This window comes from Copadichromis virginalis, linkage group LG22 (assembly GCF_057382275.1).
Source record: "Copadichromis virginalis isolate Kocher_CV1m ecotype Utaka linkage group LG22, C_Virginalis_male_GT1.1, whole genome shotgun sequence".
Taxonomy (NCBI): Eukaryota; Metazoa; Chordata; class Actinopteri; order Cichliformes; family Cichlidae; genus Copadichromis; species Copadichromis virginalis.
Genome location: NC_140638.1, coordinates 19924860 through 19950062, shown reverse-complemented (window position 1 = coordinate 19950062; position 25203 = coordinate 19924860). Strand labels below are relative to the sequence as shown.

The 25203-nt window shown below is 41.4% G+C and overlaps 2 protein-coding genes across 2 annotated transcripts; one reads left to right on the top strand and one right to left on the bottom strand.

The window, feature by feature from the left end:
* Window positions 1-3873: 3873 nt before the first annotated feature.
* On the top strand, window positions 3874-17396 carry ndrg1a (N-myc downstream regulated 1a). Its single transcript, XM_085447132.1, has 16 exons — window positions 3874-4025; window positions 7894-7968; window positions 8479-8514; window positions 10948-11053; window positions 11462-11582; window positions 11877-11939; window positions 12043-12103; window positions 12571-12657; window positions 12785-12841; window positions 12982-13085; window positions 13306-13362; window positions 13457-13508; window positions 13902-13949; window positions 14349-14384; window positions 14727-14778; window positions 15950-17396. Exons 2-16 carry the CDS (start codon window positions 7912-7914, stop codon window positions 16237-16239), a joined length of 1227 nt encoding a protein of 408 aa, XP_085303258.1. The 5' UTR covers window positions 3874-4025; window positions 7894-7911; the 3' UTR covers window positions 16240-17396.
* Window positions 16677-23978, bottom strand: ccn4a (cellular communication network factor 4a). Its single transcript, XM_085447133.1, has 5 exons — window positions 23634-23978; window positions 20732-21020; window positions 19506-19760; window positions 18260-18453; window positions 16677-18173 (listed from the first exon to the last, which is right to left on the bottom strand). Exons 1-5 carry the CDS (start codon window positions 23679-23681, stop codon window positions 17874-17876), a joined length of 1086 nt encoding a protein of 361 aa, XP_085303259.1. The 5' UTR covers window positions 23682-23978; the 3' UTR covers window positions 16677-17873.
* Window positions 23979-25203: the final 1225 nt, after the last annotated feature.

The window sequence follows — 25203 nt, the reverse complement described above, 5'->3', positions numbered from 1 at the left end:
TCTCTCTTAAGCTGCAATAAAATTAGCTGACAATTATAAATACCTGAAGACAAAGGCATACTTCAGTGGGCAAGGTTTAACTTTTGCCCCCAGGAGGTCACAGGCAGAGACAAACAGTGCTATTAGGATGTTAATGTTCCCTGATTCTATATATCAGGAACGTTTGCCTTGGTTAGTCACTCAGTAACAACCTTATCAACATCAAGAGGACGGTCTTATCAGAGCACTTACTGCACCTTATTGAGACAATCAATATTGAATACAGGTCAGGCTCAAATTTATGATTCAAGAGATGAGAACATGACTACTGATAACATCTCTTTACAATCAAATAAAATGCAACAGTTTGTTTTGTTTGTTGGCGTGTGATGTGTGATAGCAATTGCACAAATTCACTAAACATGTGGATGCTCTCTTTAAAGGACTAAAACGATAACCACACAAAGCAAGTCTGCTCATTTTTTACACTTAAATGCTTCAAATCTTTAAACAAATGTTAATATTAGACAGGGAGCGATTGTGTCAATTATCATGGAAGCTGAGTTCAGTTTCACTAAACACATCCAGACTTGATTACTGTCATACCTGTTGAATCAACAAATCACTTGAAAAGCATCTGTGTGACTAAGTAAGGTACGCTGTAAGATCTGAAAAAGCAACACAAAGCCATTTCCAAGTTCCTGGGACTCCAGTGAACCACAGTGAGAACCATTATCCACCAGTGGCGAAACGTTGGAACAGTGGTGAATCTTGTGGGAGTTGACAGCCTACCGGTTACTCTAAGAGTGCATTGATGACTCATCCAGAAGGTCACAAAAGAGCCAAGAACAACATCTAAAGAACAGTAAAGGTCAGAGTTCATGATTCAAAAATAAGAAAGATACTGGGCAAAAGTGGCATCCACGAGAGAGAACAAGGTGACCAAGAAGGACACAAAGGCTCGTCTCAAATCTCTCCCCAAAAAAGTGGAAAAGCCTGTGCAGATGTGCAGATGAGACAAAAGTTTAACTTTTTGTGAGATTCAAGTCCTCTTACACCTGGCATAAAACTAACACAGCAATTCATGAAAAGAACATCATAACAGCTAAACATGGTGGTGGTATATGCAGCTATTAGTTCATGCCCTGAATTCAAAAGCACTTGATCTGATGATCAGTAATCTGAAACTCAGCCTCAAGTCCACTCAAAAGCAGTGAGTGTGGCCTATTCAAAGTCTAGATTTAAACCAAATTTAAACGCTTTGCTATGACCATTAACAGGATGTTTATGATCAGAAATCCTAAAGTGTGGCTAAAATAAAACAACTATGCAAAGAAAAGTGGACCAAATATGAACTGAAATGTGCAAATACGTACTTTAATGGCAGTGTATGTCAGTCATTTCCCTGTGTCTTCAGTCTTTATGCTAAGCTACCAAAGTGATCGTAGCTTCAAATGCAGAACATTTGAAGTGGAATCTTTTCATTTTTTATTTCAGGTGTATTTTCCACAAATATTGAACTATTCTTTTAAAGCTCTCCTTGACCCACGAGAGGCAAAGGTAGCCAGCACACTGCGTTTAATGATTCATCTGCACCCTACTGGTAACTTTGAAAAGTCACTTTTCCACTTTGATCATTTTCGAAAAAGTTTATAAACATTTACCGCTCGAGTCCACACCCATTATTCTCCAAAATATAATGCATTACTCACACATTCACAGTCTCTTACTACGTGACCTACAAACACATGTCATGTGTGTCTGAATCACCTTTTTTTTTTCAGGCTTGTTGCATCATCTCAATTTTCATGACCAGTTGAATCTAGCTCAGAGTCATGCAAACAACCTGGTTTAGGTGTGCGAAATGAATAAAGCAGAGGAAAAACAGATGTGAGGAAACAGCCTACAGTCATGCTGTATATGGTGTAAATACACTTCTGCTGACCAACAGCTGTCAGGGCGATCTTTGACTTTCAGTACAGAAAGCTAACTTTCTGCTCTGTTTGCACTGAACAGCAGCCATGAACTGAGAGATCAAGTACTCTTCAACCCGTTGACCCATTAAAGCCTTGCAAAAAGACAGAGGGCACAAAACAGATTTCCCCTATGACACCACTGTATAGTCCTACTGTATTAGAAATAGAGCTAAAAGTAAAAGAGAAACAAGAATGGAAAGATCTAACGTCCTTGAGTGCTCCTTTGTTTACGTTATTTATTCCCATATCAGTCTTTTGCTTTATGACAGGCCTTACACTCTGTCTCCTTAGACTATCTCAAGTTTTATTGTTCTTTCCTCAACACTGTGTAAAAAGAATGAACGAACACAAACTCACTCAACACAAACAGCAAAATGGAAAGAGAGTGAACCTGACTGTTAAAACAAGTGGGTTTTTTTTTTGGTTTTTTTTTAAAACATTCATCTTAATTACCTTAATTCTTCCAAACAACCCGTGGATGGTTGCAGGATGTGCTGGAAGAGTTTTATTTCATTTATATTGCCAAAAGAAGTCACCAGCTGCTCCCACAAACACAGCCAGGTGAAAGTCCACTGGTTTTATCGTGTACCGAGACACCACGACCTACATATGCTGCACTAAATCGCTCACAGCAGTCTTTCAAAGGTTGTCAGTGCTTCAAAATAATAAGTGGGATGAAGATACAGAACTAGGAAGATGCTCCACAAATACAGGAAATGCTGCATTCTGTTTATACACATTAAGGTGTCGGGTATATATTTTGCTTGTTTGAACTATGCCCATCAGCACTTTTGGTGGTGTCTTGCAGTGTAAGTGACTGACCTGAAATTAGCATAGTGCTCATATTTTTCCCCCCTCCAATGCGCCTATTATCCGATGTGTTCCTATTGAGGGCCTCACATTACAAGTCCACAGTAGTGCTATTGTATCCTGACAAGGACCTTTCACACAGTCATTGCCAATACTAGCACTTATTAGCAGATCCACAGTATAGCAGTCACAGTTTTGCAGATGTGGAAATTTCCACACACGAAAAAAGACCCCTCCACGTTTAACTATGCTCCATGAATGAAAAACCTTTAAAGACAGACTTCACACCAGATGTGTCTGAAATCATTTGTATCGGGGGCTTAAAAGATGTTTCACGCAGTTTCTTGAAGTAACATCTCCACATCTACTCACACAGAAAAAAAAAACACATCCTCCACCATGCTATTGATTATATAGGACAGACCAGCTTTGATTAGTCAATATCCATGCGTTATCAAGGAAAGGCGTTATGATCTAACGCGAGGGAAGGGCTTCCCTTTGTACAGACTTATCTCCTCTTGGCCTCAAATCAAGGTTGCAGGCCTGGCTACCTTCCTAACTCGGCAGACAATGGCTCAGACACATCTTAAAAAACGGTCACATGCTGCGACTGCAAGAATGTGGAAACACTCGCTTAGTTACAGCAGAGATAATTTGTAGGTTGGTCTAAGAAAAATAAAAAATAAAATATAAGCATGCATGTTAGAGTCTTTGCACAGCGGAGAAAAGGGGCACACTTGACAGAACTATTAAAGGACAACGTGGGTCTTTAGAAGTTGCAATGCACGTAGTAAGAATGTATACAAAGGACAGATCAGAGGGAGATAAAATATCACACAGTCACTTTAACATTTGAGCTGCGGGGTAGCCCCCCAAATTCCTAAAAATAGGAAGGCAAAAGTCCTAAAATAAAGTCGGCTGTCACCGGGGATAAATCGGGTGGGCGTTCTTTTTTCGTGCATCTCACCCGAGAGTCACAGCTTCCTGGTCATGCAACCGCTGGAAAGCTGCATTCTCAAATCCCACAGCTGGTGTTGCCCAATAGAGGCGGCGGTGGGGAAAGTGGGCCGGGCTGCACGCCCCCAAGCTTTATAAAATTCCCTCATACATCCGCCTGGCGCAACACGTAAACAAAGCAACGCTGCTGTTTCAAAGAGAAAGAAGGAGAGAGAGAGAGAGATTGCAAAAGTTTTGAGGACTTTTTTTCTCCATCTCTTCAGGAAGTTTTCATTTCAGGACAATCATCTGCTAAACCAACAGGTAGGTTTCTTTTTGGAATTATGAACTCTACTATGAACTCCTTTTTTATGGGTTCCAAGGAATTGTGCGCTCACTTCCTACTCAGTTTCCCCGTTATTGACGTTGTCTGTGCGCAACCGCTGAAACACAACTAAAATAAGAAACTAAGGCTGCATTATTTCTTTCCTTTTTCTAACCCCTTTATAGAAACTGGAACCACATTTTTATTTTTGCACATTTAAAAAATGCTTTCTATTACATGTCCACGTGCATTTTCCGAGAGAGCTTTCTCGCACTTTTGGGCATGTTTCTCAAAAAAAGATCAAATAATCTGTGGAATGTGTTTCATAGCAAGGAAGGTGCCATGTGTGCAAAGTGTAAAAGATCTTCGCAGATCAACGTTCATGTCACACGTGACACTGGTGGCACGCGAGCACACGGGAAACATGCAGTTTTATGTCAAATGTTGCACTCATCGTGAGGCCAGATAGTTGCATAACAAATCCTCTTTGCTTTCTAGCCTTGGTATTAATGTAACAAACAAACAAACAAACAAACATGCACGAGGGTGGGGGCTGGAGGAGGGAGAGAGACTGGGCTGTGGCTGATGCTGATCGAAGTATTAAACATTTTCTTTATTGACTTAAGGTATTAACAGCAAGTGTTCCAAAATGCATAAATAAATAAATCTTTGCTAGAAAAACAAGACTGCTCCCCATCAGATCTGCGTGACCCCTCCTCACCAACTTCACTATAGAGAGGAAGACGCCCACAATTTGCTATCTCTTACAGTGAAAATGTAGGTCTGTATGAGCTTAGTCCAGCAGGCCTGCTGCTGCTCTGCTGATATTCCAGAACCAGGGATTTGACAGATTAAGCGAGTTCCCAAAGATTAGGGAAGCAATCATTGTTTCTGCAGATGGATGCAGCAGGCTCGTGGATTTAAAAGTATATGGAGGCAGAGGAGTGAAGGGATGACCTGCCCTTGATTCTGGCTCTCTGAAATTGAGACTCTGTCCAAATCTAATCACTACATATGCTTCTTTCTGTCAGTGAACAAAGAGAGTTTGAGCCCATGCTTGTTTTGTAACTTGGATGTTGTGGCTTAAAGCAGCGCACCCCATCTCCTGGATTTACTGTGGAAAACAAGCGCTGATGTTTTACGTAGACCTGAGCCAGAGTTGTTGTTTTCCTCTAAAGCTCAAACCGCAGCATCTCATTGTCAGGTGATATTTTTTAATATTCAGAAAGCCAACAACTGCCCTAATCAGTCATCGAAACCAGTCGGTGTCGAAGCTTGAAAAACTAAAACCTTGACATGAAGTCAAACTGTCAACAAATAAAAATGCTTCAAATAATTTCGAGTTTGTGGTTTTTTTTGGGGTTTTTTTTTCTGAGCTACACTTTTAGGATCATCTCTTAGAAACGTATATCCTCCCACTGTTTCCTGTTTAAGATTGCATAACAGTCTCACTTCTGCCAAGCCAAAGCTGTTTCAGTTACTGCTTTTGTTTCGTTTCTTTCCTTCTGCAATGACATTTTTCTAACAGGAGCCTTTGCATGCAGGGACAACTGCTGCCACTGGCACCTCTTTGTGCTGAGGCCGGTTTTAAAGAAGGCACCGAAGGCAAATTCCTGTGAGGGAACACGCTCATCTTAAAATCTGAGAATAGTCTTTTACCCAATGTGGCCAAATTTGAGGAAGCGATTGTGCTCGGTGTGCCACAATATTAAGAGCAGCAGAGCAGCCTTGCGTTCAGTGTTATTCACTCCATCTCATGTTATTCATCGACATTATAAATACATTTTAAGTGTAATGGGCCACTGTTGAATATTTATCTCTTTCCATGACAGTCGTTTGAAATCATTTCATAAAACATGTCACAGCAGCAGCACTCCTATCGTGTTGCTTAGGCTCAGACTCTGGCGTGGGTAAACTAACACTTCCCCTTTCTGCACTCCTCTCAAAGAGGTGAAACATTAGCTCAGCTTGGCTAACACCACAGGTGTAAACAGCAGGTGACCTAGTTGTCTTAGCCTGCTGCTCTGTCAGAGCTTCTCTCTGATGTCGACATGCTGGCAGGTAGTGACTGGTAGCCAAGCTTGAAAAGAGATGCGTGCTTTTATTTCATTAATTTAGTTTCTGTTGTTTTCCATTTGGTCCCACGTTGTCATTTACTCACCAAAGTGAGTAAATCAAAGTACAGCACACCTGTAAGTCCCATAAGATTTACAAAAAGAAAAAGAGACACCAGATATGATAAATGTTGCTTTTCCATATGGGTGAACTTACTTGTCTGGTTTTATTTTTTGCTGTTTGCAAAAAAAGGCTTAAAAACAGAAAACAGGCCGAGAGGTTTGCTCATGTTGACATGGGAAATTACATCCCCCCCCCTCCATTTTTTTTCAAATTATATAATCAAAAATGGCCTGAGCATTTTCTTTTTCTTTCGATATTATGAAAATCATAAACATGGTTTCTGTTACATGGCTGTGGAATCTCAGCGGGGGCTGCTCTCTTGTCCTCTTCAACAAAGCTCCTGCAGTGTAACCGCAGCCATGTTTTTGGAAGGGCCGCAGTGAACAAACGAACCTGTTGTTTGATACTCCTCTTCCTCTGCGGCGCTGTGAGAGCTGCCTGGCGCTGGTGTGTGTTCTCCTCATCAGAGAAACACAGGCATACAGGTGTTTGTGTGTACCCAGGGCGTATTCTGCCAGACACCCATATCTGAAACATGAGTTGCTTCCTCTAAATGGCAAACTTGCTCTGATGAGCACTCTGCAATTCTGAAGGTTGATTAAGTTTTTTTTTTTCTATTTTCTATTTTTGCTGGCACAAAAGACATTGTCAAAGCCTGGAAATGGCAAACGGAGAGACTTCACCCAAACAGAAACCAAGATAAACACAGAAAGTGACAGGAAGCGCAAGCAGGGCGCTGAAAAGAAGCTGGGAAGTTTAGATGGGAACCAGGGTGTCAGTTGCTTCCTGTATATGGATGTGTGTCTTGGTCATCATGGCCCCCCCGCTTCAGCTGTGGGAGAGAAGTGGGCAAGCCCCTGGCCTGCTGCGGCCAGTGGACAAAGGGCTCTCTTAACTGGCTAATTTGATTTGCATGCAGAGTCACAGCCTACATGCTCTATTCCAACACAGCATCATGATCTGCACAGCCTGGCTTCTCTTCCAGTTTTCTGCCCCTCTGTACAACTCTTCATCTTTCTTTTCCTTTTAATGTTGTCATTAAGCCCCACTTTGATGTTATTTTATGAAATGTCTTCCCAATCCCGAAACCTGGATTTAGGGAGGGTCTTTTTCAGCTCTAAGTTCAGTGGATAATTAACTTGAGTCCAATCTTCAAAGTGCATGTGTAGTAGATCTTTTTTTTTCTTTTAAATCTTTCAGCAGGGTGAGAATTACCCAAAAATCACACTTCCTCTTCCCCTCACAGCCAAACCTTGCTTTGTGCCTGTCAGCCACCTTGCGCACTGTCTTTCAGGTTATCCACGTGTTTCTCATGTAGGTGGTTCGCAGGTGTGGTCCGTTATGTGAGCCGCATGTTACTGCAGATAACTGCTGCAAGCCTCTGCATGTTGCGAGTGTGTCTTGGACTATATTAAACTTAAGCCCTCTTTACTTTCGTGTGGAGAAACACACCCAGCCAAAGTTCAAGCAGGCCTCATTCTATTGTCTGCAACTCCTCAATTCTGACAAAAGTCTCCCAGCAGTCCCCTTAAAGACGCTTAGGAGCAAAAGAAAGGGACAAATCTGTACTTTAACAGGCCTTTAATCACTCTTTTATTTTAAAATACAGTAATGCATATAAAAACCTTGATCCTCGTACACAGAAATATGCTGAACCAGTCATTAACTAATTGCTCCGATCTCTCCCAGGCTCTGCAGCTCTTTGAAATGGATGATATCCAGGTTGTTGAGTCCAAACCCCTGCTGGTTGACAGGGAGCTGCCGGTATGTTTTGTGCAAAGTTTTGTTTAACGGTGACTCTCAGATAAATCTTAAGCTGTTGGAGTTCTATGCTGTCAAGCTTTGTATGCTTTTTGCTGATTTATTTGTGCCTCTTAGCTTGACTTTTCTTTAGATATAACTTTTGGGATATTGGTGCTTTTATATGAGAACGTAATCACTGAACACTTCATAAATTTCTATACACAGATTTCCAAAATATGCACAGTAAAAGACAATTAAGCTGTCTGTGGTCGGCTGTGTGTTAGAAAAATGGAACTAGTGCAATAAGAAAATCATGCATATGCACCAGAATACCACAGTATGATTCGCTTTCACATAATTTCACAGAATGTTCTTCATGTTTGATGCATTATGTTGACTGTGCAGTCAAAATTATACTTGATTCAGGTTGGGTTCAGTGATGGGAACCGACTTTGGGATATTAGATTATAGCTTGTTGCACCGTAATCATGTTATCTTTTATGTTTTCATTCCTCTTTTCTCTCTTTCCAGGGCTTGAGAGAGGCTGTGCAGCAGCTTGTAACCAAGGTATGTTTGCATAAACACACATTAAACACTTTATCATTCTGACAAGTTGCAACATTTTGTTTTAGCAGTTAAATCCACTGCTTGGTATCTCATAACTTTACCTTGAATAGTACCATCTAGTGGCTGATAAAATGAAATACTTTGATAATTATTAACATAGCTGTGGCACTACCTCATTGACCTTTTATCTGCTGTGATTTTATTAGGACAGAAACCTAATTAGGGTTCCACTAACTGAGTCAGCTACAGGAAGTGATGAAATGCATGTTGAACTGGATTTGATGATGCAGCCTATCGGGAGAAACTGCATGTGTTTTGGTGCTGCTGAGTCTGGGGGCGATCCTAACACCCTGTACAGAGCTCCTTATAGTCAGAAAACATTTGCTGCCTCTTGAATCTGTGTTGTTTTTAAATAACAGTAGGTGTGAGAAGTGCATTGGTTTCAACTTAAAAAAATCTTTTCTTCAAACTTCATGCGAATTTAAGGGTTTTGTGCTCAGGCAGTGTGTGGATGGGGTTCTTTTACTGAGAGTCTGAGCTCCATCAGAGTCCTTCTGACTTTCTTTGCTGTGACACTGACAGATTGGTTGACCTAAAGTATCCAGGGCAAGTGTTTGATGTCTCTGTGGGGACTAAGCTTCCAACAGTCAGTCGCGCAGGATTAGTTGGCTCTGATGATATTCCCTGATTTTTATTAGCGAATGCATTCATGACACCTGGACACACACACACATACACAAAAAAGAAATTCCACTGTAAGTTTCACAGATGTGCGTGTGTGCTTATGAACACTCTGTACACACAGACACATGCTCGCTGCCTTGCAGGATTATCTCCACTGCGTAGTCTCCACGTTTGAGTGTGCCCTGCAAAGCGTGGGTGGAGCGAGCTGTGGTGAATCCTGTACATTACATTTCGTAAATAGGTTTTACCTCCTTGCTGGATGTTCCTGACAAGTAGATCCCATGCAGTTAGAACTGGTTTGGGGGTAAAAAACAAACTACCTAATAGGTTGTCTCGTGACATACCCTTGACCTGCTGATGGATCACCATAGAGCTGCTGTTGGTTAATAATAAACCTTCATATAAACAGTTTAAGTTTAAAATTAGTAGAAATAAAGAAATGAATGACAATGTAAAAGCAATTTTTAGCTAATAATCACTCTACATATTTAGATTTTATAGAAAAAAACTTTTTTTAAAGGAGTTAAATGTTTTTTTTTAGTCTAGTTCTTAAAACTGATTTATTCATGGATTATGGCAGTATTTATATTTGGAGAAATTTTTAAAACTTCGTTTCACTATTTAACTAAATTTTTAATGTATTATGGGTGAGTTTTAACCAAATACCGAATGTGTAATTTAGAAACAAATCAAAGATTTTCATCAAAAGGGCTCAGTCTAGTCTCGAAAGACTGTTTGCTGCCGTATATCGTGCAGGATCTATATTTAATTACCAACACTAAGTTAAGTCTTTGTTTTTGTAAATCTTCTCCCCTAAATATTACTGAATAATAGCTGCTGCCTCATTTATTCATCATGTTTTGCCACTCATCACATGCTCATACTTATCATGTCAGCGCAGTAGCTGATGCCCCTCTCTGACATTGGCTGATCCAATTTAAGGATATCTTCATCTAGAATTAGCTTGTTTTGACCAGCCTGCAAGGCACCATGGGAGGCCAGGAGCTTAGGCCAACTGGTAAGCAGCAGGGGTATAAAATGCAGTTCTCACTGAAGGGCTGAACGACTTCAGAGGCTTACCAGCTCTTGGATCTATAGCTCAGAGAGCCACTGTAACTACAGTTTTCAGTAGCAAGCAGTGTTTAACTCTATTCCTGCAAACATGGTTCTGGAGGATCCTGATGTGGAAATGATTGTCGCTGAGATTGAAGTGAGCGTGAGTAGACTAAAAGCTTTATTAAAATGTTTGCTGTAGTTTCCAGCGGATTTGTGGGATTATGCTGCCTGCTGGACAATCGATACTAAAGTTGGAGTTGTTGCACAGGTGCTAAACGGGGAAAAAAAATATTCTTCTTTTGTGGCTCATGTGGAAAAAATGTGTTGTGTTTTACAGTGGCCAGCCTTTTGAAATGGCTTTGCTTACTTTTCAGTTGGTAAAGTAGATAGAAAACTAATATATTTAATGGAATGATAAACCTCTGTAACGAGATGCGGCATGGTTGGGTAAATTATTCCTGGTGAAGAGCCTATCATTTAGATTTTCCATCAAAAAAACAGGCTAATTATTGGAGGTTGTATTTAACAAAAGTATTTCAAATATTACTGCAACAGCTTTACGTTGTCATATTGACTATGCAGCCCTGTTGCACCAGCATCAAGGAGTAACTTTAAAGAAATATATATAAATATATTTATGTATTTTTTGTAACCTGGAGCTATAAAAGTATGGTCATGTCTGTGTATCTATAGGAGCACGATGTGGAGACTCCTAATGGAAGAATTCACTGTACAATGAAGGGGGTTCCCAAGGGGGACAGACCAGTCATTCTCACCTTCCATGACGTCGGCCTGAACTGTAAGCCTACCTCATTATTTCCTTTATCTTGGTGAAACGTGCTGTGGTACCGAAGGCCTTGTGTGTTTTGAATGATCATACCAATTAAAATGAAATTAGTTTCTCTGAACTACCTTTATATTAAGTCTATCTAAGTATCTAAGCTGGACTTATAACCCTTGTATCCACGCTATCATTTTACGCTCGGTCATGTTTGTGTATCTGTAGGAGGAGGTGTGGAGACTCCTCGTGGAGTCTTCCATGATTTCTTTTTTCTTTTTTTTGTAATGAAGTCAGATTTTGTAAGATGATTGCTCACGGCACCTCCAAACCTGAGATTTGCTCATCTATTCAGGCGGTTTGAGTTCTTCTTTCCCCCTCTATTAAGAACCACTCATCCAACTCCACCATCTTTTCACTGTTTTCCAGACAAAACCTGCTGGAACACGCTCTTCGACCATGAGGACATGGCGGAAATCATGCAGCACTTTGCTGTGTGTCACGTCGATGCCCCGGGGCAGCATGAAGGAGCAAACACCTTTTCCACTGGGTGAGCCAGATGCACACATGCATGTGCGCACACAGTCACAAACAGAGAGACACTTAATGTATGTCAAGCAGTCTGTGACCTCAGAATCAACAGGTAGATCACTGTGAATGTGCTTAAGGTGACCTAATTTGACAAGTATTATCTCTTGTTCAGCCTAATCTCTGCTTTAATGGTGAGACTTTGCCTTATGTTAAGATTAGCTGAACACAAACTGCTGTCAGGAGTTGATAACGGTAATATAAGACCATTGCTGATTAGATAGTGTCTGTAACAATACTCTTTTTGTTTCCCCAGATATGAGTACCCTTCTATGGACCAACTCGCTGAGTCTCTCCCACTGGTCTTAAAGCATTTTGGGTAAATTGAGCTCCAGTTCCCAGCCTGACACTTCACCCTTTATATTTGAGACACTTTCTAACCGGTTGTTCTAACAGTACCCCTCTACTTTTATGCACTCTAGCCTGAAAAGTGTGATTGGCATGGGCATGGGAGCCGGGGCCTACATTCTGTCCAGATTTGCTGTGAGTTTACCCCACGCTCTCTCAGTCACACTTAATATTTTCAGTATTACCGTAATCAATCTTGGATTAGCAGAGCTGGCTAATGGGTTTCTGCTCTTGGCTGATTTTTGGCAACACACTGCCGCTTATTGCTTGAGCCTGCAGAGCCATGAAAGCCTCAGGAATGTACAAGATCAGCTCACCACTAACACTGTGCTCAATAGTAAGCCCCCCTCCCCGCTGACACAAAGCTGGCAAAGATGCAACATTTAACTCTTTGCAGCCTTTACTTTAACTAGTTCTATATTGTTCAACAGGGCACGATATAACATTAAAGAGCTTTAGATTAAAACCTAACCCTCACCAAATTGGGAAACAATAAATAAATAGATGGGCTATACAAAATATTTTTTTAAATCGGTTGTGGGGCACATATTTAGCGAAATGTGTCGTGGTTTATTTCTAAAGTTCATTTATGTATCTTTTAGCTGGACTACCCAAATATGGTAGAAGGCCTTGTTCTCATCAACATCAACTCGTGTGCTGAGGGATGGATGGACTGGGCTGCACACAAGGTAATGCGCGTATAAACACACATATGAGCACCTACAACTGTTCAAACCATTTCCAAAAACTGTGGTAACTTTGACTTTTGGATTTGCAGAACCATTAAAGCTAAACATAGCTTTTTCTGTTTTTTAGATCAGTGGCTGGACTCACGCACAGCCCGACATGATCATCACCCACCTGTTTGGAAAGGTAAAGATTCAAATTCTCATTATTAAATTAATTAATATCTTCATTACGCTTAAAGTACCTCTGTAAACTGAAACTAGGATTTTAGTTAGATTCATTTGTAGGTCGTGGGTTTAACCCGTCTTTTGTTTTGGGTACCGCAGGAGGAAATTCAGCACAACCATGATCTAATTGCCACATACCGCCACCACATCATGAATGACATGAACCTGTTTAACCTGCATCTCTTTGTCAAGTCCTATGAAAGGTAAGCACAGCATCTAGTTTATGTAAATGTTTCATGATATAATCTTGGTGTTTGAGTTCATACACTCTAATGGAAAGTGTGGTGGCTCCTTAGTGTAGTGCTGTACACATTTGAGATACCGATCCCTGTGGAGTTGAGTCAGGGAGGCCATCGGGTGCAAAAATTAGGGAGCAGCCGAAAGTAGCGTGTTCTGCGCACTAACAGATGTGTCTGTCTACAGTCGAAGGGATCTGGAAATTGAGAGGCCAGTCCCTGGAAGCCATGCCAGAACCCTCAAGTAAGTTGTTCTCAAAAACGGCATCAGCTTAAATGAAACAATGTTATTTCTAACACGGAAACATTCACTGTGTGGTTGTGTGTCCTTTATCCAGGTGCCCTTCTCTGCTGGTGGTTGGCGATAGCTCTCCTGCCGTGGAGGCCGTGGTGAGTTCACATGGCTCAAGTGCTAATGATTAGACTTCCCACTGCCGTTAACACGGTTCAACTTGTGCTGGACGTGTTTTCCATTCGCTTCAGTCGTCTGCTTAAGCCCAAGAGATATGCAAGGATAAGTGCTTAAGGACAACAGTTTAGCATGTCTTAGGCAAGAACCGAATTGGAAACAGAAACGGAGTGATGCAGATCAGCTTTAATCTGTTAAAGTTAAGAGATTTGTGTGACTGCTGCTGCTTTCAGCTGCAAACAGGTCCCAAATCCAAAACGTATTTGTTAGTATATATTATCCATAGGAATAACTGGATTAAGCACACAACATTAAAAACTTGTTGGTCATCACACATCATTTGCCTAATAAATGTTTTGCGTTTGTTCCTGCAGGTTGAGTGCAACACTAAGCTGGACCCCACAAAGGCCACCCTTCTTAAGGTGAGGGCCCCACTCATTCCCTCTGTTGTGGCCTTTACCCCACACCTCCTGTCTCATCCAGATTATAACCACCTTGACGACAACTCATCTGCTGATAAGATTCCACTGGCTCAGCATTTACCTGGTGATATATTAACCAGTGGTATGACAGCTGAGCGTTTCCCCAGAGCTCACTGACCTACTTCGGCTGGCCTGTGGCGAGCTTTTTATGAACCGCATCTCAAATCAAATGGCTGTTTGACTTAAAGTGGTGCCTTTTACTGGGGTTAATGGTTCTGCGTGTTCAAATTGGACTTAATGAGCGCTGTGGGGGGTTATGGAGTGTGCACGATGCTGCACGAATACACAAGTGACAACATGCAAAATTCTAATTTTGTGTTCTTTTACTCTTCTCCCCAGATGGCCGACTGCGGTGGCATGCCCCAGGTTGACCAGGTGTGTATGTGTGAGAAAGAAAATAGGGAGGGGGAAATGACATGAGAGACATTGATGCTGTAGAACAGGCTGGACAGGGCTGGATAATCAGCACACGGGGTCAGGTGGAGGGGTGGATGGCGTAGGAGGGTGGCACTTAAGAGCATTAACAAGTACCAGACATGAACCACAGTTGTCAGGTTGTAATCCTCCAAACTGCACAGCACCTGTTCATAACAGCTGTCATATCACAAACCCTGGGAAGTAAGCTGGTGGCTGAGAGCTTGAACCTGTCAATGTTATGCAAACAAATATAATAATTACTGAAAAGAGGACTGATTATCTTTATGTTCTTCTCTGCAGCCTGGCAAGCTGACCGAGGCGTTCAAGTACTTCATTCAGGGCATGGGATACAGTAAGTATCACATACTTTCACTTTGTTTTACTGAGATATGTTCAGATTAAAGTTTCTTCTTCCAACGTGCATGAAAATAAAAACGACACAGAAAAAAATGCCTGCCATCACCGGTGCTTACAGATGTAAAAGATGTATATTCTGCCACCTTGTGGTGAGAGAAAGATCTCTTAGCCTTCGAGTTCACCTCATCCAGTGTTGAAAATCAAACACTCTGAAAACATTAATGCACTAATTAATTTTGTTAGGCTCCTCATTACGTTGCTGAGACCAGTAATATAATTTCTAGTTTAGAATAGCACATTAAACCTTACGTATTCCCACACATCAGCACAAACGGCTACCCTAAGAAGGACATGCACAAGATCTGAGCACTCGAGTGTCACATTCTTGTCTCTTTACGTGCCAAAATTTATTATTTATGATGAACTGCACTGAGAATGCCCCCTTTGAGAATTTTTGCAATTCGTCAAATGCGCTCCACAAAGTGAGTTCAACGCATGTTTGATTATTCAGATACTTTAGGATCTTGTGTAACTCTTGCAGGTGACTCAGTTGTTTGATTTCTGACTGTAATGTGATTAATGAATTTGGGAACGGGAATGCTTGACTGTACCAATGTACACACAAATATAAGGTGATTATAATAATGCCCCAACACAGCCTTCGCACCCCTTGTTTTTATGATTGATTAGGGCATGTACTCACTATGATGTAACTAATGCTCAAAGGACAGACCATATGTGCACCCACTGGCAACTTTATTATACACAGCCATTCAGCTGATTTAATAACTAATCAGCCAATCACACGGGAACAGTTCAGTTAATTTGGGCATGTAGACATGGTCAAGACAGCCTGCTGAAGGTCGAATTGAATTTGACAACTTTGCACTACTGCTCTCAAGCATAAAGTATTCGCTGTTTAGTTTAAATGGTGTCCGTGTGAACTTTCATTTGACTGACACGTTTGCATTTGCTGATGACAGTAGAACCAATTTTAATTGTCTGCATCTGTTTGGATGGCTTGCTTTCATTGTAACAACACGTGGCAATTTATATGCTCGCCATACATTTATTACAAAATTCTGCAAATCTTCTTGAAGGTTGTGATGAAAGGTAGTGAGCAATGGGAAAGTGGACGTCAGTAAATTCTTTTCCTCTTCCCTCAGTGCCTGCTGCCAGCATGACCCGCCTTGTTCGCTCCCGCACTGCCTCTGGCTCTAGCGTCACCTCGTTCGACGGCAACCGCTCCCGCTCCCACACCAGCGAGGGAAACCGCTCCCGCTCCCACACCAACGAGGGAAACCGCTCCCGCTCCCACACCAACGAGGGCAGCCGCAGCCGCAGCCACACGACTGAGAATCCGCACGGCCGCTCCCACACAGACAGCTCCATGGACACCACGGCCAACAACAACGTGGACCAAGGCGTGAGCAAGTCCGCCGAAGTGTCCTGCTAAATAACCCTCCACTCAGCAGACATCCAAACCTCTCAAGGATCCCCTTCAGTCTCTGCTGCGCTACCTCTAATTCACACCTGGCCCATCAACCTGGAATTGTTTAAAAGAGAGGGGAAAAAAAGAAATAAAAAAACGCACAATACACACTCACCTGCAGATTTCTCAGTGCAGATGAGTTGCCCTAGTTTGGAAATATGTTTGAGTAAGAAGTTGAGGTCGTGTTTATTGATTGCAAGCAGAAAATGTTTGGGGCCACAGTGTAATTGGAGGCAACGCAGCATTTGGGGACATCGAAGCAGAGAATGTCGGAGAAAGCTGTGGCTAAGAGTACACCAGCTTGTAATATATCCCTCATAATCTCGCATACAAAAAAAAACAACCTCCCCTTCATCTTTCCCTCCAACCTCATTTTTTTTGGTCCATTTTTACCCTACTGACGCAGCTTTCTCAAATTTACCCGACTGTAAATGTGTTTCCTGTTCTCACTGTAATTGTTCGATCATTTATCCGTTTATTTTTCATGTATGAGTTATTGTTCGTATGTAGGAGCAGACTTGTAGATGTGGAGAGTGAATGGGGAGGCACTACACGTATATCTTTGAAAATTGAAAGGGCAGACCTAAAGTATATCATGCACAGCAAATTGTTTGACCTTGCAAATGTCATTTATTTCCCCCCCTGTGAATTTTCTTTCCCCCAAAAGATTGTTGAAATAGCAGTTTGCAGGTGAATTTAAAATTAATCTAAATTGTATGCTTTGTCGTCAATCAAAACACTGAAAAACCAATGCTAAAGCTTCAGGATCACATGGTTTATTAATGGATCAAAAACGGTTCTCTCTTAATGATTTTTATGATGATTTCTATGCAATCAATGTGCCATGAAATTGTTCACCTTTGTTAGATTGTGCTGCTCCTGTGTGTGGATTCTTGAGTGAGTGATAAAAGAGAGGTCCACATGTAAACACGAGGATAGCCATAGAACTTACCTGATACTTTCTACTCTTTCTTCTGTATTTTACTTGCACTACAAAAACATTTGGCTCTGTAGAACACGTACATACAGCTTTGTAAATACACAACCTTCTAATGCTGTAGAAAAGCATTAAAATGACATAACCGTTTGTATTTATTAAAAAATGACAAAAAAAAGTGTAACAGCTTCCCTGATTATCCTTATTTCATATGAATATGTAGTCTTGGGGATCTTTGTTCATCTCTTAACACTTATAGGGAGAATTTAATGAAATAGATGAAGAAAAACCTACAACCTCCGTTGATATGGGAGTTTAAAGGCAGGCAAGCAATGTCCTTGTGAGACGTCGTCCAAAAAACATAGCATGCCAGTACATATGCCAAAAGCCTCATAAATAAATTAAACCTTCAGTATTTCACATGCGTTGTTGAATATTTTCATTTGCAAACACTTCTTTAAATAGTCTTCAAAAGCACACCATGCTTTATGAATACACATATGTGATATTTACAGATTTTTCCAATAGGAAAAAGAAAACAGAACAAAATCCCTTGTACATGATTGGACTAAAAAAGGAAAGGAAAAAACTGCATAGGAAATGAAAGTCAGGAAAAAGTTCTAAAGCTCTTTACAGATGGGACAAACCGACAGGTCGCTTCTTAGTTCATAACCTCTGGATAACCGTAATAATTCTCCAGGTCAGCAAAGATGTCATTGGGGCTTCTGCAGCTGAGGTTGCAGAAGCAGGCCTGAACCCACAACATCTTCCAGGTGAATCCCGTCCCGTTGGGACACTCAAACTCCACGTCAATGGTTTTGGATTTGTAGGGGATGCAGCAGCGTTCGTCGGTGCAGACGCCGCAGTATTTGGGCCGGTACGCTTTCTTGCTGGAGCAGCCGGAGATGGTGAGGTTTGTTGGCTGATCTTCCCTGTAGATATTAAGACATTTCTTCCCTGGCTGAGGGAGCAAAGAAACAGGAAGATTTTAAATATAAAAACCATTTCAGTTTGATCAGTTATTGTACGTGTTTGTGAGACTACTACCTTGATGTGTTTGGTGATGTCGACCTCGCACGGCCGCAGGTTACAGAGACGAGACTCTTTAAACAGCTCGCATCGCTCATTGGCATTGGAGATCCTCATGGACAGGCCGCGGCCGCAGGTCTTTGAGCACGGGCTCCATGAGGTAGTCTGGGTAATGCAGTTTTTGTGCCAGCTCGTGGTCTCGGCTGGGAAAACTAGACAGCAGCATAGACAGAGAGGTGTGCAACTAAATTACGTTCAGCGCCATTTCATTGTCAAAGTGCTCCAGGTCGCGACAACTCTACTCCATTTGGCAAACCAAGAGTTAAATATAGACAGTTTTAATTAAAGTTTTAATGAAATTAAAAATTCACAATATTTCAACCAATCGTTTGGTTATTAGAGACCAAAAAAAAAAGTCAAAACAAGGATTGTTTTTCCAGCTGCAGTTAAATTTAGCAGCATGGCTCCCCGGCAGACCCCAGCATAATACAGAGCAGTGATAAAAGATGTAACAGGAGTCAGCTTTATAATAACTGGATCAATAAATAAACGGATCAATTAAGGAATTTCAGGAGAACAATTCCACTCAATCAACCAATCACATATCCTCTTGTTTTAAAATTGTCTTTTAGCAACATGAATATACTTGTTTAACATTCAGATCATTCAGATCCTGCACATGTAATGTCGGAGAGAACACGAGAAGCACAGTATGACTGTCTCCCCTCGTGTCGCATCTGTTTTTAATCCAAACTGTTAAATTGTGTCTGCCTAGAAGTCTGGATCTAATTTGTTTCCTTATGCAGCACAAAGAGATCTTCATTCACATTCTTGCCTCCACTGGCTTCCACAGGAAAGGATCGATTTGTCACTCACACGCTTACGACAAACACATACTTCACGATGCGTCTGGACTACCAGCTTTACTTGCACAGCTACTTTGTGAGATGCAGTTTCAAACAGAGCAGATTCTGTTACTTCTAAAGATTTATACTGGTGTAAATAACACCACTCAATATCAGAAATATTCACGGTGTACTGTATGTATGTCTACATTTCTGTGCAAACAATACTGCCCAAGAGAGCTCCAATTAGTCATGTAAAATCCTCACATTTTTAAGAATACTGAGGGCTTCCTAGTAATTTGTTCACTATATTTGTACTTGAAGCATTCCCTTCCATTTAAATGACCTCTCAGCCATCAACTCTGAACATTAGATTTAGGGGTTAAAACATACAATATTTTTTATCCAAAGCTTCCTACCCTCGACTGCATGTCGCAGCGCTGTCTTGCGCCCTCTCCTGGGCTCGTCACAGATCCACTGCTCGCAGCACTGTCCCCGGACTTTGATTCGTCGTGGGGTCTGGCACCAAACACGGGGAGGCTGAGACTCTGTGCACAGCCCCACACAGCCAATAGCACCGTTAACACACACGCACTGGTATTTACAGTTGGGCTGGAAACTCTCCCCGTTACGGTAGATCACGCCATTGTGCTCGCAGCCGATTCCCACCATGTCTGCCAGAGAGGGATGACAAGCAGGAATATATTATAAAAGCAGGGCAAACACACAAAAGCTTGGACTTGTGCGTTGCTGCTGAACTGCGTCCGCCATTATTAGGAGGACATTTGTCTTGCAGAGCTTGGAAAATAAAAGCAATCGATAAATGAAAAATTTTGCACTTCAGAAATGTTTGAAAACTGTTATATTAGTCTCCATTTTTTATTTTCTTATTCCATCTTCAAACTGTCATCAGATCATGTGTAGGTAGGTTTTAAATGAACCTTCTATTAGAGATGGAAAATCTGTGACACCATAGGTCTGTTTTTACTATTTTTTTAGCAGCAGACATCATTTAGTGGGAGGTAAGTATTTCATTTCTCCACAGCTTATTCCAAAAAATAAAGTCCTTAAAAGTGAGCACAACAAGCAGCGAATGAACAAAAGAGAATAATTAAAAAAGGGGAAAAATGGTGTGAGTGAAACTAAAATGATAAATGGTATGAAAATAACAACACATAGACGTATTAAAATACAAAAAACATGTAATGCAATAATTACATTAGAAGCTAGTGCTGTGCAATATCTGGGATAGATTTGATCTCGACATCAGGCAACGATTAAGTCTGCACAGTCTGCAAAAATGTAGAACAAAGGCAAAATAATAAAATGAAAACATGAAAACATGAATAACACAAAAAGTTATTTGCATGTTGGAGACTTGGATATAAAACTTGCAGATATGTCCCTAGACTGAGGTCAGTAATTTTCTTCCATGTGTGCTCTGTGCTCTTTGTTGAATAATGTGCACATGCTGCCTGTGCCATGAAACCAAACCAAAAATAGCTTTTTCTAATATTCTCTACTCAAGTCTGTGCTGTGCTGCAGTTTGTGTGCAGTTTGGACAATGAACGTGACTTGCAACATTACAAAAATGAACTTTTGATGCGGTGTACAGCGGTAGTTTGTTTTGGTGAGTGACACTTACATGCACACACTCCTTTTTCGTACCTAGGCTTGTCTGAGCTGTAGTCGCAGTACAGTCCCTTGTGGTAGTCACACATGTCTGCCTCGTTGCACACCTCGCCCACCTGCCGGGCGCAGGTCTTGCAGCAGTCGCAGCCATCCATGAGGAGGCTTACACCTGGCGGGCACTTAGGGGGGGTCTCTGGACACTCGCAGGGCCACTTGCAGTACTGTGTGCGGTTGTACAGGTCTACAAATGGGGATGTGACAGCTGTGGCAGGCAGCATGGTGGTGGAATTCAGGGAGTAGGCCTGCAGAGAGGAAAGGGGAAAGAAAATGAGATTCCCAGTTCATATACTCTATATTTTATTAATCTAATATGTCCAATAGCTTTCACATCATGGATACAGCTTATGTCACATCATCAAGCCTGAGCCTTTGTTACAGTGATTGCACAAAATAAGTCATCTGCAACTACTCTTTCAACCTGTTTGTCCGGAATTTTTTTTTATTGCACAAAAGGTATTTGACCCCTTGTGTGGGGGCAATATTTTTAATGCCCTTAATCATGATTTTTTTTTTCATCTAGCCCTCTTTGGTAACCATGTCTCAGCAAGTAATGGACTTGAAAGGTTTAAAATCCCTTACTTGTACACTTCTGCTTCAGTGCTAACATGTGTTCGTGCTGTGCGATAAATTAAATAAGACTATATAAATGAATTAAACACCCAGTGGAGATAATCTTATTAAATCACCATCGCGCCCTGGTGTCTTATGTATTAACACTGGTTTCCGTTGCCATATTTCAAACAAGAACTGTGCTACTTACAGTTATAAAAATCCTGACAATGAAATGAATTTCATCTCCCTTGGCATTATGACTCTTACAATCTGCTCTGTGTAGCCAAGATCACACAGTAAAGAGCTTTGCAGCTCTTAAAAGCAGATGTTCTCACAGCAACGCTGCACATAAGGCACATTAACAGCCCAGAGCTTAGAGGTTAGCTTTGGACAGAGAATGCATGAGCCTCAACTGATGAAAGTTTGGGAATGTGAATGTTTTTTGTTATTGTTTTTTGTAAAAAATAATAGATGGTTGAGTCTGAACTGAATTCTTTTTGTTTTGAGAGCATGGTGTGCTTGAGAAAGGAGCAGGAAATGATCTCCAGGTTGTTACTTCGTGTGACAGAAACCGAAACTTCCCTCTCAGGGAAAGTGAAGTCATGTTGCATTTATGATGCAAATCGAGCAAAACTTCAAACGCAGATGAGTCAGTTTTGTAGCAATAATAAACCACAAAGGCTCTTTATGAATAAGACTTCAGCTGAAGCAGATACCGTGTCCATCCTAATTAAAAGTACAGTATGTGGTCGGGGCTGGGCGAGAAGTGAAACATATAAAATTAGCTCCAGTATTGTCTCTACAGCCATAAATACTTATAGCAGAGCTCTTAAATGGGGAGCTTGAAAGATACACGTGCGTGCACACTCTGTCCGCGGTTAACTGTGCGAAAAGATGCTTAATCATCTTAAGCACGGTGGATCCGTTTTCCTCGGCTTGTTCTCAGCACTTCAGTAGAATTATGGTCATATTAAAGATAATGCAGATGAACGACTTTTAGTCACAGTCGTGCCACAAAGCTGTTTTATCAAAAGACTTAATTTATTCTGCAGCCATGAGGCTAATTTGCAAAGTGGCATACATATTGTTCCCGCTAAGGAAATCATCACCCTGACACAGAAAAAGGAGATCATGGAAATCAAGATGTGAGTGCTTCATAAATTAATTATAAAAGCTGGGCTGGGATTGATACAAACATCTTATTGAAATCATTTATCTCTGATGAACACATTTTGCATGTAGGACATTTAACAATACCAAGACAGAGAGATTATTTAGTGAGCTATTTGTGGTTATCATCATCATCTTTTTCCCCCCTTTTTAAATGCTTTCTAACGTGACCTCAAATACTTGTCATATTTTTGTGGCAGCTGGTTACAAAGAGATTACAAGTGCTGATGACCCTGGCTCCACTCCTGGTTTAATCTCTTCTTCCTGTCAGCCTGCAGTCAGGTCAGATGACCCGCGGGGAGGTGTTGGCTTGATTTACCCTTCCTCAGAGCAGAGGAGAAAGGACTTTTCCCAGGGGAAACTGTCACTCAGGCGTTGTTGTTATTTCCCTCCAAACCACATGAGTTTATTATGCAATAATGAGAATATATTTAATACTGACTATTCACAACCACACTGTTTAGGGGTATATTTGACATTGATGCTGAATAACCCAAATCTTACAAAAACTAAGAATATCGCCGTGTTTAACGTGTTTAACACAAAATATCATTAATTTAAACACTCAGTTTCTGAGGTTAGACCACAAACTGATGTCTTTATGAGTAGAAAGGCTCTGAGGAGGCAGTGGGATACAAGAAAGCACATGAGTACCCCCAAATATCCACCAGGTGGCACTAAAATATAACCGAACGAGCCTAGACACAACTTTGAGCATCCCACAGTGCAAAATTAAAGCCAGATAACGGATAATAATAAATAAAGGATAATAGGATAATAAAGGACAACAATCAGTTTTTAAGCAGATTTTAATGGAAATATTTATTCAGCCAAAGGTTAAAAAAACTATTTTTTTCTCTTTTTTTTTTTTTTTTTTGCCATAACCTGACGAATAAATGGGGGGGGGGGGGGGGGGGGGGGGCTAAAACGGAGGAAACACTGATTTCGTTTATTACGTTTAAATGAGCTTGTCGTATAGTGTATCTCAGCCTACCTTACTAACTTTAAAATAACCCCCTATGTCTTCTGCAACTTGCATTAAACGTCTGAGTTACATGCAACCTGGACGTTAAAAGAAAGAAAGAAAAACAAAAGACAAAAAGGTACTTTGGGAAATCTGTCCTCCATCCCACCTCTTGAATCCCGGCTGCTGTTACAATCCACAACAGGAGCCAACTCATCACTGGTGAGGAACTGCACACGCATTGAATCCAGAATTAGTTCCGTCTCTCAAACGCGCCACACGCCGCTCTCCTCAGGTGTGCTACATCCTCGTCCCCTCGCTGACATCTCGGCGCCCTTCGGTTTGCGCTGACAGCCTGTTAATAAGAGTCCGGACCCGCATAGCCTGCCCTCAGGTTTCCTCTCTTCCCCTCAGCTCCACTTTCACCCGAACCTCCTCTTCTCCAGAGCGCTGGCAGCTGTGGTGGTTAGGGCGTGTCTGGAATAGTCTCTGGAAGGACTCTGACACTCCTATTACTGCTGCTTAATTTAAAGGCTCCAGATATTTCCAAGTCAGTCTGAAAAGCAGTGCGCGTATGCTTACGTAGGCTACAGAATCATTGCCCTCTACTCCACAAGTCATAATAAGTTCCTTTGAGGATTTCAGTGTAGTTAATGGGTCATTCTGCACATGCAAAATAGAGATTCAAGTTACTGTCTTTGTTGCATGTGAGTCTCCTATTAAGATAGGCCTCACATACACAGACATTACAAATACAATCATGTAGTTTACACTGAGGCCTGGACTTTGTGTAATGGTCCCGATTTGGCTTCCTCTGAACTTATTTACTTCAGCAAACATATTTGGAATTATTTATCATGCGCCTGTCATTGCATGAGAGCATTTTCTTTTAACACCACTGTAACTACAGCAGGTCGCCTACCTCTCGCCCATTGTGTCTATTTTAAGGCTCCGACTGTGCCTGGCCTCCAGATGTTTAGTTTAAATCAAATGATGTCATCTATCTCACAGTCTGCTACTTTGCTTTCCTTTCATTTTTCTGGAAATTTGAATGTGTCACATTGAGGAGATGCAGGTGAGCACCAAATGCGCCATATGGAAACTCTCTTGTATTTGAGTAATGCTGCACCTTTTACCACAGCACCTTTTGCTTTTAGTCTGCTGAGTCTCACCCAGAATAACCAAACGTCTGTGAGAATTCGACCCCACAGGCAACAGAGAGAAGGAAAGAGTGATGGATGAGAAATGAACACTTTGTCAAAGAGCAAAGTGCCCCAGGTCTGAACCCCTATTATTTACAGGCAGTCGTCTAATCCCTGTCAGAGAGCTGTCAGCTTCTGGACTGATCTGAGCAGGCTTTCCTCTTTGCCCTGACCAGGATGACCCGCCCCATCCACAGCACAATGCACTCTGTCTCTCTCTTCTTTCCTTACTCTAAAACTCAGCTTCTCTTTACTTTCCATCTCTGCTGGTCTCCCCACCTTCTCATCCTTACTCCTGCTGAAGCAGGGCTGAAGCCCGTTAACCTCCAACCTCCAATTTCAGTTGTTATCAAAGGTTTTTTCCCCATCATCTAAGATTGTGTATCTTTTCATTTCTTTCGTTTCCTAAGACATTACCTTTGTCTTTTTTTCCTCTTTGAAAGCTGTGAGGTAAAATCTTTCATGAGTAATGATGGGGGAATTCAACACTGTGAGAAACTAGTGCTGATATTAATTATTGCCTTTAGGTGGCAGTCA